At 47.6% G+C, this 18033-nt stretch overlaps 1 protein-coding gene across 1 annotated transcript in view; it reads right to left on the bottom strand.

Moving 5' to 3' along the window:
• Nucleotides 1-11166, bottom strand: part of DOK2 (docking protein 2) — a 58307-nt gene extending 47141 nt beyond the window's left edge. Inside the window, exon 1 of the mRNA XM_073654056.1 lies at nt 10611-11166. Coding sequence (XP_073510157.1) covers nt 10611-10673 — 63 coding nt within the window. The 5' untranslated portion in view covers nt 10674-11166. The remainder of the gene's footprint in view (nt 1-10610) is intronic.
• Nucleotides 11167-18033: the final 6867 nt, after the last annotated feature.

Here is an 18033-nt window from a genome sequence, read left to right as displayed (position 1 = left end):
TTGGCACATTGAAGGTTCGATGAGGAACAATAATCCTTTAAGAAATAATTTGGCACAAATTATGCATTTCAATTATTTTAAAATTTTCATTCTGCATTAATTGTGTTTTTTTCTGGGGATCATCATCCTCATCCACCAGGTAGCAGCCCCATCGGCTTTTTTCCTCTATTTTTTAGCCGTCTCTCTGAATCTGTCCTCATTCATCAGTTTTTCTAGAAAAGGTCCACTTTTTTCTTGGAGTCACTCCTTCCTTGCGGTCCCTGCCACCACTTTGTGTTTTGATCCTGTTTAACTAAGGGAGGAGTTGCGTCTTCCTCTGCTTGCAGGCTCGATCAACATTGGCACTGGTGCATCGTTGCTCCTACCGGAGCCTCCTGACAATACTCACGGAGGTGGCTTATGTCCTGGTAGCCATATGTGGAAATACACTTCCGGGCCTCTGCGCTCCCCACCCTTTCTTGATGAGTTTGGCCTCACCTCTGTGAGCACTCAGCTTTCCTCCAGAATAGTCATTCTCAGGTGCACTTGGTAGCTTATCCTCCATGTTGAAAGTCATGTGGCTTCTCTGGGTCTCCACAGACCTGGGAGAGTAGTAGCCACATTACTGTGACACCTGATGGAACATCTCACCCAAGTCCTCCAGGGTGCAGGCTAGTTGCTGGTTTCTCTTGCCTCCCCTGCCAGGCTGGTTTGGAGAACAGGACCATGAGTCTTGGCTTCTTCACTCATGCCCATAGATCCACTCCCTACTACCTGGGAAAGAGACAGAAAGCTCCCAGGTCAAGAGGTCTCGCTTCTCATCAGCACACAGCAGTTTCAGAAGTGACCATTCCTGTAATTACCAGCAGTTAGGGATGAGCGAACACGTGGATGTTCGGGTTGGTCGGGTTCGTCCGAACTAGAGTTCAAAGTTCGGTTCGGTATCTAAACTTGACCATGAACTTGACCCCAAACCCAATAGAAGTCAATGGTGACCCCAACTTCGTTGCTTTAAAATGGCTGTAAAATGGTCATTGTAAAAGCTAGGGGACGGCAAAATGAAGCTAAATTGGGGTAAGAGCAGGACAATTAGCCTCCAAACAAATGTGGATAAGGAATTACTTAAAATAACAGAGTAAAAAAAAATTATAATCTTGAACCTGGAGGAGGAGGTGGAGATGGCGGTGTAGATGGAAGAGGCATAGGAGGAGGAGGTTGCCAACATTGTTTTTATGTTTTGTTTTTATTGATTTCTGTGAGGGTACGCTGAGAATAGGCAGTGTAATTATCTGCTAGCCACTCTCTCTGTATACAGGCTGTGTAATACTCTGCACTTTTTGGGGGTGCACAGAATAAGGAGAGAATCAAATAGGGGACGTGGCCGTGGTGCTGCTGGTGGCGTATGTCCTGCAGGGAGAGGCCGTGGTCTATCTGTACCTGCTACGTGCCAAAATGTGACACCTTCCTCTGGTGCATGCAGGCGACGGGACATTCTGTGTAATTTCGTAGGCGTGAGTACTGCTGGATGAATGGTGAGGTCAGAACAAGTAGAGGTGGTTTTAGATAGGTTGGCTGAGAGTGTCTTCACTTCCTTCGTTTTGTCTTCCACCTGGTCCCCTGCTAAAAGCACAGAGTTGGCGCCTGAGGACCATGGTCCTCTGTCTTCCACCTCACCATCTTGTAAATCAGGCAAGCAGTCTGAGCCCCAAGTCATGCACTAGTCACTTCTGCTTTTTGATGACTCTGCTGGCTGTGGTTCTGGGGGCCATCCACCAGGCCCTGTCCTACAAGTGGAAGAGATTGAGTGCACTGATGCCCAACCACTTGTTCTATTGGAGGGGTTACATACAAAACACAAATGAAAATTACCATGAACAAAGTAATAATCAAAGACAGGTATAGCGGGGAGAGGACCCTACCCTTGCAGGCTTACAGTGTACTGGATAATGGGGAAGGAGACAGTAGGTCAGGGGGTTGCAGCAGCTCTGGTACTGGTGACTTGGCGGCGGGGTCATTGCAGGCTGTAAGCTGTTCTGAAGACATGGGTTTTCAAGTTACACTTGACAGTTCCAAATGTAGGGGATAATCGGATGTGTTGGGCCACAGAATTCACCAGGATGGGGGATACTCTGGACAGGAGAAGTCTTGCAGGTAATTGGATGAGGAACGTACGATTGTGGAGGAGAGAAGAAGGTCTTGGGAGGACCAAGAATACGTGGTGGGAGATACAAGGAGATTAGTTCAGAGATATATGGACGAGACAGATTACGGCTTTGTATGTCAGTTTTAGCAGCTTGAAGTGGATAAGATGTGGAATTGGATGAAGTGAAGGGATTTCCAGTGGAGAGAAGTGGAGGAGTAGTGAGGACAAACATGGATTAGTAGGGCAGTAGAATTTTGGACAGACTGGAGAGGTGTGATGATGCAATGAGGAATGATGAGGTCCTAGAAGCCACATGGAGTCTAGGCCAACCGAGTGACGTAGGCAGTTCGGAGGAAGAGGTGGTGGTCATGCTGCCCCATCTGCACAGCAAAAGAGGGGGGAGGGTGCAAAAGCGCCGAGGCCGGCTTCTAGCCATTAAGTTGGCTGCTACTGCACATGGTGGCTGGCCCCTAGCCTTTTCTCTGTCCTTGTTGGGTCCTCCTTCTACTCTGCTTCCACCACAGTCTCCTCATCCGGTCAGAAAGTACGGGCCGACTGTGCGCGTTTTTGACGTTCTCACACTGTTGCTGCCCTCCTATCTACAGTGTAGCGTCATTTCTGCCTTCCTGCTCCCCGCTTCATATGCAACGTACCCACAATGTGGAACTTCACCTTGCATATGCTGGAGAGACTATTTGAGCAGCAGGACAAAATACTGGAGTTTCGGCTGCAGCATGGGTGATTCGCTTTGTGGAACACCGCTTCAAGACTAACAAGTGGGCCTCCTTGCGGGATGTGTGTGCAGTGTTGCGCTGCTTCGAGTACTCCACGAACATGGCCAGCACTGATGACACCATCATCAGTGTTACTGTGCCACTTCTCTGCCTACTAGAAATCAAAGCTTCAGGCATTGATGGATGAGGTGGCATGAGGAAGAAGAAGAGGAGGAACAGGGACCATTTACACCAATATCAGTCCAGGCGTCCACACATGTCTTGGAGGATGAGTTTCTGTACAGCAGCCAGGTACATAAATGTCCAGCCAGGGGACAGTTTTGGAGGATGAGGAGAAGGATGAGGAACAACTGTGTTTACATCAGGGTGGCACTCAAAGCAGCTCATGGGCATCACTGGAGTGTGGCTGAGGGGATACAGAGGATATAGACAATGCAGACAATACACCTCCACCGAGGACAGTTTGTCATTACTTCTAAGCAGCCTGGCACACATGAGGCAATACATGCTGCTGTGCCTGCGTAACGACCACCAAGTTACCCAGATTTTTACAAGTACTGATTACTGTGTGGCCACCCTGCTGGATCCCTGCTACAAGCACAACATGCCATTTTTACTTCCATCACTAAAGCGTCATAAGAAAAAGCAGAAATACAAGCGCACGCTGGAAGATGTATTACAGACGGCATCCCCACCTGACATCGGGGGATCAGGGGAAGCACAAGGCAGAGGCGTATGCAGTCGCCAACACAGCTGGGGCACTGGCACCACCTCAGAAGGGAAGGTTAGCATGGCTGAAATGTGGAAAACCTTCCTCAGCATTCCACAATATCCGGCACCACCATCTAATACGGTCCGTATTAGCAGGAGGCAGCGTTTAGGTTATGCCTGTTTAGCAACTCACTCGGTATTAAAAGGTTAGACATTAAACCCAACTCAGCCTGCCGGTTCCTGTATATCCTGGCACCGTAGTCCCTAGTGGTGTCTGCGGGTACAGAGACAGCCCTAACCGAAGAACTATTAGATGGCAACTGAGACCTAAACTCCCTAAACGGCCATCGAGTTGCTTCACGTTGCTCCTAAAGAACAGGAGGGCAGAGCAGAGTGTGAATTAACTACAAGGGGAAACAAAGGAAAGATCTCAGAGTGAGTAAAGTAAATAACGAAATACCAAACACAGAATAAAGCAATTACTCTTAACAAATATAAAGCTTACTTACTAAAGTTAAACAGAAGTGAGGTACAAAGTATAGCAAAGAAGCAACAAGGTGAAAATCCTTAGCTCAAAGCTCAGAGACTGGATCCAAACATCATTACAAAGTCTGAACATTTAAATGAATCTATCACCAGCAGGAAACATCCACTGGGGGACAGAATATAAAGCTGCACCTAAAAAGTGATAGGTGGATAATTGAAAACACCTGTGTTACCCTAGACAGACTGCAGCCAGAAAACAGAACCCAAATACCCAGAGAAAAGGTGTGTCTCCTGTGGCTCGGCAGAAAGAGAAGCCGACCACAAAACACAAGCTCAAGGGATCAAATCCATGAGCATAATAGTTTCAACCACATGGTGTAAGAGTATGCGTCCACACGTCTCCACATACTGATTGATTGGTCTGGCCCATTTAACTTTTGGGTCTCCAAACTGGACAAATGACCTGAACTTGCCCTTTACGCCTTCGAGGTGCTGGCCTGGCCTGCATAAAGTGTACTGTTGGAACATGTGTTTAGCACAGCAGGAGGTGTGATCAAAGACAGGCACCTGTCCACAGCCAACTTGGGCAAGCTCACATTCATTAAAATGAACCAGGCTTGGATCCCACAGGGCTTGTCTGTACCATTGGCTGAATAAAGAAGTATACCAGCCACACCCAGCTATTGTTATACTCCACCGCAGTTGGTTTGTTCTATTTTCCATTCACAATGTTTTGGGGCCTACCCAAATTAAAATAAAAAAAGGTGTTTTGCAGAGTACCCCCACAGAGGCTTTTTTCTGAGTACTCCCACAGAGGCTTTTTTATGCGTACTCCCACAGAGGCGCGTGCAGAGTACTCCCACAGAGGCGCGTGCAGAGTACACACACAGGTTTTTTGGCACAGTATTCCCACAGACACAGGTGCAGAGTATAACAATTTTTTTAGGCTCACAACTTTTACAGACACAGCAGCAGAGTATAATTATTTTTTAGGCACACTACTCGTGGTTTAGACACGGCTGCAGAGTACACAGAGGCTTAAAGGCACAGTGCTCCCACAGGCAGGGGTACAGAGTACGCACAGAAGCTTATTGGCACAGTACTCCCATTGGCAGGGTTGAAGAGTACACACAGAGGCTTAAAGGCACAGTTATTTTTTAGGGCCAGCCACAATGGTACAGAAAAATTATTTTTTTAGGCCCAGCTGCTATTCGTACAGATACAGCGGTAGAGAAGAATTATTTTTTAGACACACTACTCGCAAAAAAACGGTTGCAGAGTAGAATTATTTTTTAGGCACACTACTCGTACAAACATGGTTGCAGAGTACACACAGCGACTTTTTGGAACAGTACTCCCACAGGCAGTCGTGCAGAGTACACACAGAGGCTTCAAAGCACAGTACTCCCATAGGCGGGAGTGCAGAGCACACACAGAGGCTTTTTGGCACAGTACTCCCACAGATATGGGTGGGAGAGTACACACAGCGACTTTTTGGCATAGTACTCCCATAGATATGAGTGCAGAGTACACACAGCGACTTTTTGGCTTAGTACTCACACAGATATGGGTGCAGGGTACACCCAGCAGCTTTTTGGCACACTACTCCCACAGATATGGGTGCAGAGTACAGACAGCAGCTTTTTGGCACAGTACTTCCACTGAGACACAAGCAGAGTACACAAAGAGGATTTTTTGCAGAGTGTGCATTCTGATTCTGTCCCTCAATCCAGCTGCATCCTGTCCCTACACTAGTCAGAGCAGAATGGTTGCGGCACTTGTGATCAAGCATTTATTCAGGCCGGGTAAAGTGGTGCGCCGGCCAGTCACAACCATGTCAATACTTGGCATGGCTGTGATGGCTCCGGAAGTGCCCACAACCTAAAAACTTGTTGATTGGCTGCGCTGCAGCCTTTCAACAAACTGTATTCGGCATTTGAACCCGAACAGTAAATCGGACATCGGGTAAAAAGTCACACTAGGTGACAGGTACAAACCCCAAACTTTACAGTTTGGATTCGCTCATCTCTACCAACAGTGAGTAAAAGCCGAGCAGAGCTGCACTTGACGCGCCCCCTGGGCCGTGGGGCACCCGGTGCAGGGCTGGTAGATGCTGGGGGTTGTAGTCACAGTGGCGGTGACCCGGTCGGTGGCCCAGGGCGGTCAATCCAAGGGAAATTATATGTATAGGTTTTTGTTAAAGAGTCCGACTACGCCACCTGTGGAATGCGGCTAAAGGGGGGGGCCGCCGCTGCGGAATAGTCCTCTGAAGCTGGTGGTATTGCAGCAAGGATGTTGTGACTCCCCACAGGAAGAGTTAGCTTCAGGGCAGGGTGTGGATGTTGGTGGTTGTGCAGGGTGTCGTAGTGCAGTAATAACCACAGTGTCAGTATAGTGCAGTCCCAGGGTCTTTACTAATGACAATTAGGCAAGCCTGGATTGGGGTACTGGCTAGAGGTAAGAGTCCGGTCAGCCTGAAAGCAACCATAGAGTCCTCCTTGCCAGGTGAAGTTGTAGGCCTCCCCTTCTCACTATACTCTTTGGCTTTGCTGCTTGTAGCGGTGCTATAGCCCACGTCCCTGAGTGTAATGTTCTGTGCTCACCCGTATGGCTTGCAGCTCGGGCCTTACTCATGCGGTGCTGGTCCCTCTGTGCTGCTGAGTTTCCGGGCGTCTGATGGGACCAGGAGACCTTCAATCTCCTGCCCTATGGTATCTGCTGCTGGGCCTTCAGTGCCTCACAGCCTCCGGTCCTCTGTGTTTCTCTAGCTAGGACGAGCTACCTCAGCTCCAGTCCCTAGCTCTTGTCTCCTCGACGTCCTAAACTCAACTCCTCACACTAAGACTAACTAACCCCGCCCCCAGATACCAGTTGCCAAGGGGAGGGGGCTCCCCTTGCTGGTCTGGAGTCAGGAAAGTGTTGCATGTTAAGTATCCCTGACTAGGGGATCCCTGCTTGCTTCCAGGCATGGCATTACCTCTTTTGAGGGAGGCAATGCCACTGTGGCAACCGGACCCCTGGGGTGCCACACACTGACTGTTCCACTGGTGGAGTCACTGGGTACATACATTACACTCCAGAACTGCTTTCACAATTGTGCTGGCTGTTATTGGTAGCCCTCAAATAATAATTGATAGCATAGGTCCTGTAAAGCTTTATAACCTGCTTTCCTTATATTAGGATACTGTACATTGCCACAAGTAATGAAGCTTCCCAGAAAACAATTCATCGAAGTAAGCTTTGTACAGACATTAAACGGGAGATTTTAGAACTGAAGCCTGAAGAATTACGAAAGAAGCTCCGGATAACAATACAGGATGCAACTCAGAATCAGTACAAGTAACGTAATGCAATGAAGGCCCATGGGTCTGCCATCCTAATTTATTGCCCTGCTTCAAAGATTCTTATAGGGTTGCACCAGTCACTGTGTATTAGTAGGCCCAAAGCTCTGCACTACACAGCACACTTTCTTCATCTAGCTCATTGACTACCTCTTTGTGACGAAACCTTGCTGTAGTGCTCGTCCCTTCTGCAACTTTGGGTCCCTGCTGAAACTTCAACTGATCCATGCACAGCTTCTACCCAGACATACCATCACTTTATACAGGGCTGGTGCCAGCACCAGGTGAACCGGGGTGAGTGCGGGCCAGAACATGGGCATTGTATGTATGATGCAGACTCAGGAGTTGAGCCTGCTCCATATACAGCACAGATCACAATAGTTTAAAGTGTTAGATACTGCTGTTAATTGCCTTTAAGAGATTGGAAATGGGGAATATATTATTTTCCAACGCCCAATGGCTCACCAGCAACATAAAATAATTGGCTGATCTTCATAGCAGATAGGTAATTTTACAATACACTGCAATACTACAGTATTGTAATACATTGTTGTAGACTTCTAGTGATCATAGGTTCATAGGTTCAAGTCCCTTAGGGGACCAATAATAAGTGAAAAATATTTAAAAATTAAAAACATATTAAGTATCACTCCATGCAGAACTGTCCAAACCAATAAAATATAATATTTATCCCATACGGTGAACGTTGAAATAAAAAATGGTTGAATCGCTGTTTTTGGGTCACTTTGACTTCCAAAAAAAGTAATAAAAAGAGATCTAAAAGTCGTATGTACCCCAACATGGGCTACATGAAAACTACGGCTCACATCACAAAAAAAACAAGCCAAGATATAACTTTTAGCACAAGAAAAATAAAAAAGTTATAGCTCTTGGAAGGAGAGGGGGAAAAAACAAAAGCAAAAAGGGGACCACTCGGACTCTGTCACCAAGAGGCCCACATAAACCTGGAGCAGGCCCTGATTTCACAAACCTTCCAGCCCAACTATGGCTTCTCAAGGGACAGGTTCAGGCTTAAGCCCTCCCATGTGGCAATGCAGGTCTCTCAGGCACCTCTTTTGGTTTGACAGTAAACAATCCCTTCCTATTGCCAAATACTTCCCCCAAATAATCTCCTATTAACCCCATCTGATCAGTGCTGCAATCCAGTATTTTTGAACCAAAACTCCTGTAAGGGCCCTTGTAGGCCTACACTGATGCTCTCAAACCTTCTCTATGGGTATGTGCACATTGAGCCTTTTTGCATAGTTTTGGGAGTGTAAACTGAGCTGAAGTTTTTGAGATTTGGAGAAAGATTTGGAAAGATTCAGCTCAGTTTCTGCTCCAAAAGCTCCTCAAAAAGCTCTTTATGCACACAGCTTTAGAAGCTGGTAGTAAGAGAAATTTCCATCCCTGCTGCCCGGTGACTCTGCCGGAGCATGGCGGTGCATCGGTCCTCTACAGTATACAATGTGCTCACTAATCACACGCAGCATAACAATACACATATACATATTTTATCTGTATCTGGTATTGCACCATGGAACAGAGACCGGAACCCTCGTTACAAACATCTACATATTTAAAAGCGAGGCAGAGGTGACTAGTCCAAGTGGCCAATTCCCACTGGCTTCATTCCCGCTAGCTTCTCCCCTCCCAAAGTCAGGCAATAAAATTCAACATGTCCCTTCCGTCTTTACTCTTGACATCATCTTTCGGAGAGCGGTAGGAAGCACCTATCTACATATTTGCCCAGTCTTGCCAAAATTGCCATGTTTGGTCTACTTTGCTCTAGGCATCTTCTTGTTATTCCCAGATCTTCCAGTTATTTCCAATCCTATGGATTGGGGATAACTTATTGATCGCTGGGGGAACAACCGCTACGATTCCTAGTGATCCCAAGAATGGAACTCTGGAACCAAAAGAAGTCTCTGTCAGTGTCTCACCTTTCTTCAGTGGCGCAGAGGTGACCTTGAATCGATTCACTCTTTATAGGGATGCCAGAAATAGCATGCGTACTTCTACTCCATTTCTGATGAGTTCTGCAAAGCCCCGTTGTCAATATCTATGGGCATCCCAATAGTTTGAGTCAAAGTAATCAGTAATTTATCATATGGTTACAGGATAGTTTGCAATTGAGACAATACTCCTTTAAGACACTGCCTGAGGTCTGGTGGTAGCTGATCTCCCCTGAGAACAAAAGCATCGGGCATGATGAAATCCAACATCCTTTTCCCAACATTTGCCATACACATAAGTGCTAATGCAGACATTCGTGCAGCATGCTCCAAGCATGGACCGCAATGCTTGGACTGGCCACAGGTCACGCTCAGGTCCGGAGTCCTGCGGCCAGTCGGTGCATTGAGACCCATGCTCGGACCATGCTACATGGACGTCTGCATGAGCCCTTAAATTACAGTGGCGCCGAAATCAGTGGGCATAGCTGACATTAATCTGATGTGTATGAGCGTGTATAAACCTGGGAATTACCAATTATGCAACTGCAGCATGTACTTATTAAAGCAGCTACAATGGTGGGGCTTCATTTAAAGGGGCTGTGAACATCAGTCATTTTTAGGCTACGCTCACACGACAGTATTTTCGGTCTTAGTGCTGTCCGTGGAAGAAAACTGACGTCACGCAGACGGCACTCGCACCCATGTTATTCCATGGGAATGTTCGGATGACCGAATGTCTGCATTAACCAAAAAAGCAGCATGCGCTAGTGTCTTCTGTATTTTGGCCATTCACCCATTCAATCCTATGGGTGGGCAACAAAAAAAAAAAATCAGATCCAATACGGATCAACCCGTATAGCATCCAATTTTAAGGGGTACCTTACTACTCTTAACATAGGAAACTATATTTGGCCTTGTAAACTTTATTTCATTGCTGATGTATAAAAACGGATGCCGTATATATAAAAATGGACACATACATGGCACACGGATGAAATTACAGATGAAAAATTATTTTCTGGATAAAAATCGGATGATCGGTCGTGTGAATTTTGCCCAAAAGACACAATTTACATGACAATTATTCAAGCCACTTGGCTACCCTACAGTACATTGTTGTGCCAAGTGCACCAAAATGAGAGCCACATGTGGAACATTGACAAACGGTGGGGGTCCATGTACGCTAATACATAGGATGGAGACACAAAGCAAATCAATAAAGTGGAAAGAGGGTATATGAAGTACATGGCGGTGCACTTACCTTTCCGAACCGTTGTTGATGCTGTACATACAGAGCCCCCTGTTTCACCAAACCCCCATCCATCACCTATTCCAATTGGCTTGCTTATTTCAGGGAACACTCTCGCCTCCACTCTTTAGAGTGCAGTTTTACACACCGTCTTGCAATGTGACAGCTGTCTCTTCACAGTCGGCACCACTAGCACTATTCTCTGCACTCTCTCTACTCCTCAGTCTCTCTTCCTCTCTGTAATATTTAAGGCTTCCTCATCATCACTGACGGTTTTCTCTCATTATTCCTGCAAACGTTAACGCTGGTACTCTATGATGCACTCTCCTCTTCTACTTCTACGCTCACTCCCTCCTGAGAGCCTCCATCTCTGAGCCCATATCTTGCGTGGTCTCTTCTGGCCGTCTAATGTCTCTTTCTTTCTTGTGTTTCCTTCCCTTCGGTATGAAGGTTACTTTGCAGACTCTTTCTGCATTTTTTCCACTGTTCCCTTCCTCTTGTTTGCTGTATCTCTTGTGCAAGCCTTGTCTTTCTGCCTTTTTGCTGTCTCTCAGTTCCTCCCTCTGTTGAACACACTTCCGCTTTTAAAACCTATCCTGTATTTGGTGACAAGTGTGTTTCTACAATATGTATGTATATTGGCCGCTTACCTATTTATACTACTTCTATAAAATGGATTTACACTGATTTTCTACTAAGCGGCTTTCTTTGCTGGGTATCTGCAGTGCTCCCATGCTGGGCAGCCCCGTAGATGACCAAAACCAACTCAGATGTTACCGGTTTTGTCATATATATACGTTTTGTTGCACTGTATATAATGTTTTATTTTGCAGGTTTGGCTGGATGATGGGCCAATGCTGTAACTGGACAAACAATGAGAGTCTTCTTGATGACAGTCACAGGGCAGACGAGAACAACTGGCTAAGCCAGGGAAGAGCCCAATGCAAATTGGGGGCAGAGCATGGTGATACCAATGTGCTGCATTTGCACACTGTCAAGCGAGTGCTTTGGAGAGACTAATTAATTAAGTGTGAACTAACGATGTTAGTTTCTAAAGGGTCTGTCCATTTGTTAGGCCAGGTCACCTGTTGGAAGCTAGCATGTCCTTCTCCAGAAAAGCAATGGAGACTGAAGGCTGTGGAAATGGAAAATCAGAATTTGGAAGTTGTGAAGGTGGCCTGTGCAGATATAAAGAAAAGTGTCATCTGTTAGAAAGTTTGAGGACCCTGGAGAGCGAAATTATGCAAGACAAATACAAACGCCAATAAAAAGTCTGTTTTAGGCTAAGGCCAGTTTCATTCATCCGTGAAACATGGACCGTGCTCAGTTCAAAAGACGTGGCCCAAGTCTCCTGATCTGTGAATCTGGAAGTTTTCTGCCATCCAGCTAACCAAAATTTGCTAATATCAGTCATCAGAAAGTAGAGCTAGAAGTTTACCCAACTCATCATTCACATTTCCAATATAGGAAAGCATGACTGTCACCGGGAGTGTCTGGTTTCACAAACTCCTGCACTGGTTAGAAGTACTTCACCATCGTATTAAACAGTGCAGTTTTTTCCTTGCTAGCAGTGCAAGGGTTAATCTGTTAAATTGAAGCTCCTGGAGCTTTCCTACCAGGATTGTCCCAGCTGTTTTGTGTTGGCCACTCCCCTGTGCTATACATGCTCACCTCTGGCACTTAGGGATTGCCAGTCTTAGTTCTTACTGCCGAGTTCAGGAGTTGGAGGTGTTTGCGGTTTGGAGTTGTCATCTTGGAGATTTGTCAGGAGATTGTTGCTTGAAGTTTTGTCTGTGTGCATATCCTCATCCTCTCCTACTTGGTTTCTCCTTCCTTTAACTCCGCTGTATCCCACTCTGGTGTGCGAATTTTTGTATGGTTGGTATTTTCATTTATCTTTGTCCATCTTCCCTTGTTTGCCTGGTTAGTCTGTTCCTATACACTTCAGCTTCCCCCTACTCTGGGTGGAGGACAAGGCACGTGAACCAGGCATCTCCACCATCAGGAGTAATCTGGGGGACAGGGATGGACTAGGGCGCCCCTAGTTCTAGGGACTGGTTAGCGCCCATTGTCCCAACACCTTTGTGACAATGAGAGTGTGTAGTCTGGTAGGTACCTTAAAATATAGTGCCTCCTGTAGCTAGTTGCAGTAGAAGAATTGTATTAGAGTGTGTATACGATCTATCAGCTAAAAAAGAAAAGCCCAAGTCTCTCCCCCAATTGAAGATGTAAAGTAGGATGAGGTTGGGGAATCAGTTGTGGGAAAAAAAATTTAATAGGTTCGGAAAGGGCAAGGCGGAAGATACCGATGTCCCACACAGGTGAGATAGAAAGGACGAACCAACCTGTGAGGGGTTGAGGATATGATGTAGTTTAGATAATTTCAGTTGGTGTCCAATTTTCACCAAATACTGAGTCCAGCCTCTGTTATCAGATATCCAATATTGAAATGTGCCGTTTTTCCATGGTGGGTAGGAATTATGGATTTCACAGTATGGGAGAATGATTGAGATAGGGAAATGATAGCCATGGGAAGCCACTTTCAGTGTGGATCCAATAGTAGGATATATACAGTACATGTGTCCATTGGGAAGCACTGGTTCAGTCAAAGTGTTGCCAGAAGTGGAGTTTTGAAAAAATTCTGTTGCACTGTTTCCCATTGTTTAATTTCCCTACATCTACCCCAGCCTACGATCCAATGGAGTGAAGTTTTTCTGCTCATATAAATATGGACAGTATGTATAGCAGAGTTCTGGAAAAATGTGCGAAGCGTGGAAGAATTAAGACCCTATGGAGTAAGTTGATTTTACAGTAAATATTGAGCATCTTATAAATCAGGTAACATGTACCATTTCTCCATGCTTCCATTGGTTTTCATTCATTGAAAGAAAGGACAATAGTTGGCACTATAAAGTCCGGAGAGGTCTCTAGTATGGAGAATTTCCCAGGTCCCTTGAGTCTGGGGATGAAATGTGAATCCGGGTGATTTTAAGTTCCTCTGCCTTTTGGTAATTTTTTTTTTTTTTTTTTTTAAACTGGACAAAGCAGAATATTTCCAAAATTTTGTTCTAAGCTTGATTGGTGAAATCCACAGTGTAACATACCTGGCGGCGTCCTTGCATAGTGGTCCATTTCCCACTATGCAGGAGCGCGCACTTGATCTCCTGTCCAGAATGTCTCTCTGGCTTCCCTCCATGCTGTCTGTTTGTGTCTGTCTCTGCTGCTTAAGGGCGGCGCCCGATCACTTCCTGCTTTTTGTACCTGCTGTGGGTCACACCCCTTGTGCGTCCTCAGCCTATTGCTGTCTGACACTTGGTATATAGCTCAGCAGCTCCCTTCTATCCCTGCCGGAGCATAGTGGTTTCCTTCAGTGTGTGCTTGCACTCTGAAGGTGCCAGGTCCCGTCTTTGTTTCCTTGTCTGCCTTTCCTGGAGGCTGTATTTCCAGGCCTGTCTGAACTTAGTCCTGTATGTCTCCTGCTTTGCGGTATCAGCTCCCGTGTCTGAACTGTGTCCTGTATGTCTCCTGCTTTGCGGTATTAGTTCCCGTGTCTGAACTGAGTCCTGTATGTCTCCTGCTTTGCGGTATTAGTTCCCGTGTCTGAACTGAGTCCTGTATGTCTCCTGCTTTGCGGTATTAGTTCCCGTGTCTGAACTAAGTCCTGTATGTCTCCTGCTTTTTGTATCAGTTCCCGTGTCTGAACTGAGTCCTGTATGTCTCCTGCTTTTTGTATCAGTTCCCGTGTCTGAACTGAGTCCTGTATGTCTCCTGCTTTTTGTATCAGTTCCCGTGTCTGAACTGAGTCCTGTATGTCTCCTGCTTTTTGTATCAGTTCCCGTGTCTGAACTGAGTCCTGTATGTCTCCTGCTTTTTGTATCAGTTCCCGTGTCTGAACTGAGTCCTGTATGTCTCCTGCTTTTTGTATCAGTTCCCGTGTCTGAACTGAGTCCTGTATTTCTCCTGCTTTGCGGTATCAGCTCCCGTGTCTGAACTGTGTCCTGTATGTCTCCTGCTTTGCGGTATTAGTTCCCGTGTCTGAACTAAGTCCTGTATGTCTCCTGCTTTGCGGTATTAGTTCCCGTGTCTGAACTGAGTCCTTTCTGTGTATCTTGTCTGTCCTGTCTGAACACGCTCCTAGCCTGTTCCTTCCGCCTTCTAGTGGCCGATTTCCTAGACCCGCTCCTGTGTCTGGTCTGTCCTGTCTGAACACGCTCCTTGCCTGTTCGTTCCGCCTCTCTGGGGGCAGTATTCCCAGACCCGCTCCTGTATCCCGCTGCAGTGTCGGTCTCCTCCGTACACTCAGTTCCAGTCTGAACTCTCTCCTGTCCTTTACCTGTTTTGCCTCTATGTCCGTTCCCTTCCTTTTTCTGCAGAGTCTGAACTCGTACCTAACTCCTGCTTGTTGTCTCTGCAAGTACTGTGTGAGTATCTGGCTCTGTCTTTCCCTTCCTGTCTGTTCCGTGTGAACAGAGCCCTGTCCTCCCTGCTCAGCCTTGTCGGCACTCTAGCTGTGCTTGCCTGTAACCCTCTGCCTGTATTGTTCCTGAGTCCCGGTGTGTACTGGGTCCTATCCCGCCTGTGTTCCTACCTGCTAGTGCCGCCCTGTCTGCACTCTAGCTGTGCTTGCCTTTACCCCCCTGCCTGCATACCCGCCTGCCTGCATACCAGTCGTGCCTGCCTATACCACCAGTCTGTGTGCCAGCCTACCAGCCTGTTCCTGTATTCCCCTGTGTGGGTCAACAGCCGTGTCCGGGGTCTGTCCTGGAGTAGCACCTGGTCCCTCTGCTCGGTTCCTCCTTGGTGCACTGGCGTCGTATGCCGTCGTGCGACCCTGGTCGGATCGGGTGAATACTTAGTCACGCCCCTCCAGGCATTCACTCTCCGGCACGGTCCAGTGGAATCACTACCATTCACACGCACACGCCGCTTAGCCCGGGCGTGTGCATAACAGCATGCTCAGGCCATGGTTCCCGTTGAGCCCCACGGCCTTCGCTCTTTGAGAAGTTTTTCCAGCGAATACATGCATTAAAATAAAATAAATAAATTTTTTTTTCTCTTAGCTGAGTTCCAGGCGAAATTACGCACCGTCCAGATGGATCTATCAGCTCTCGTTCCTGCGGATCCGCCACGTTACTATGGGGATCCAAGACAGTGTCGTGCATTTGTGGAGCAATGCATGCTACACTTTAAGGCCTACCCTCTTTATTTTCCTTCCGATTGGGCTAAAGTGGCCTTTATGATGTCTTACCTGGCGGGTGATGCCTTGGAATGGATCAACCCCCTATATGAAACACAGGATCCGATCCTCCGGGACCTAATGGCCTTCCTGGTGGCCTTTCTAATTGTCTTCGATGATCCTAACCCGGAGGCTCCTGCTGAAGCTTCACCTCCCAATATCCCGGAGCAGCCCCGATGGGTAATGTGTGTGGGTAGCGCAATAGTCCTCCAGCCCAATGAGACTACTGCCCACCCAGAATCCTCACAGGGTGACTACGCTTTCCGGAATACTTCTCTCAACCTCAAGAGGCAGTCCAGACGTGCTAGACGTAGAGGCAAGCCGTCACGCCAGGGTCTGTCCTCCCTGAGACCTCCTGACCCCAACCTTGAAGTCCCTACTGAAGCTTCATCTCCCTGTATCCCGGAGAAACCCCAATGGGTAATGTGCGTGGGTAGTGCACCAGTTCTCCTGCCCGAAGAGACTTCTGCCCATCCAGACTCCACACAGGAGAACTTCCTGCACCCGGCATCAGATGCTTCTCTCTCTTTAACCGGTGTGCATGTCCAAGGATGCTCCAAAGCTGTGGTTACCTCCGAGTCTCTACACCCCTCCGACCAGGCGGAGGATCTCCAGTTGTCTCCTGAACCCTTCGGGGTGCTACCTGGTAGCGAAAGGACAGAGACTCTCCTATACTCTGTACCTGATACCTCGCTCGCTTCGTCCAGTGAGTCCAACCTAGTGTACTCCGAAGCAGAAGTTACTCCCGAGTCTCTACACCCCTCCGACCAGGCGGAGGACCTCCAGTTGTGTTCAGAACCCTTCGGGGTGCCACCTGGTGGTGAATGGACAGAGACTTTCCTATACTCGGTACCCGATACCTCGCCTGCTTCCTCCAGTGAGTCCAACCTAGTGTACTCCGAAGCAGAGGTTACTCCCGAGTCTCTACACCCCTCCGACCAGGCGGAGGACCTCCAGTTGTGTTCAGAACCCTTCGGGGTGCCACCTGGTGGTGAATGGACAGAGACTTTCCTATACTCGGTACCCGATACCTCGCCTGCTTCCTCCAGTGAGTCCGACCTAGTGTACTCTGAAGCAGTTGTTTTCTCTGAGCCTCTGCACTCTTCTGACCCGGCGGAGGACCTCCAGTTGTTTCCTGAATCCTCCGGGGTACCACCAGATAACAAAGAGACAGTGACTTTTCCTCATTATGTACCTGATAACCCGTCTATTTTTTCCTGTGAGCTTGACAAGATGTACCTCGAAGCAGAGATTACCCTCAAGTCTCTGTCCCCCTCCAACCCAGTGAACGACTGGTCCTCGAATTCCCTGCGGAAGATTCTGGCAGGCCTGAAGAAGAGGGGGCGTAAGGGGGGAGGTACTGTAACATACCTGGCGGCGTCCTTGCATAGTGGTCCATTTCCCACTATGCAGGAGCGCGCACTTGATCTCCTGTCCAGAATGTCTCTCTGGCTTCCCTCCATGCTGTCTGTTTGTGTCTGTCTCTGCTGCTTAAGGGCGGCGCCCGATCACTTCCTGCTTTTTGTACCTGCTGTGGGTCACACCCCTTGTGCGTCCTCAGCCTATTGCTGTCTGACACTTGGTATATAGCTCAGCAGCTCCCTTCTATCCCTGCCGGAGCATAGTGTTTTCCTTCAGTGTGTGCTTGCACTCTGAAGGTGCCAGGTCCCGTCTTTGTTTCCTTGTCTGCCTTTCCTGGAGGCTGTATTTCCAGGCCTGTCTGAACTTAGTCCTGTATGTCTCCTGCTTTGCGGTATCAGCTCCCGTGTCTGAACTGTGTCCTGTATGTCTCCTGCTTTGCGGTATTAGTTCCCGTGTCTGAACTGTGTCCTGTATGTCTCCTGCTTTGCGGTATTAGTTCCCGTGTCTGAACTGAGTCCTGTATGTCTCCTGCTTTGCGGTATTAGTTCCCGTGTCTGAACTGAGTCCTGTATGTCTCCTGCTTTGCGGTATTAGTTCCCGTGTCTGAACTAAGTCCTGTATGTCTCCTGCTTTTTGTATCAGTTCCCGTGTCTGAACTGAGTCCTGTATGTCTCCTGCTTTTTGTATCAGTTCCCGTGTCTGAACTGAGTCCTGTATGTCTCCTGCTTTTTGTATCAGTTCCCGTGTCTGAACTGAGTCCTGTATGTCTCCTGCTTTTTGTATCAGTTCCCGTGTCTGAACTGAGTCCTGTATGTCTCCTGCTTTTTGTATCAGTTC

The sequence above is a fragment of the Phyllobates terribilis genome, unplaced genomic scaffold (assembly GCF_046119375.1).
Source record: "Phyllobates terribilis strain yellow unplaced genomic scaffold, ASM4611937v1 Scaffold_11__3_contigs__length_659146591, whole genome shotgun sequence".
Classification (NCBI taxonomy): Eukaryota; Metazoa; Chordata; class Amphibia; order Anura; family Dendrobatidae; genus Phyllobates; species Phyllobates terribilis.
Note: the sequence above shows the minus strand (reverse complement) of the source record. Positions and strands in the feature narration are given on the sequence as shown.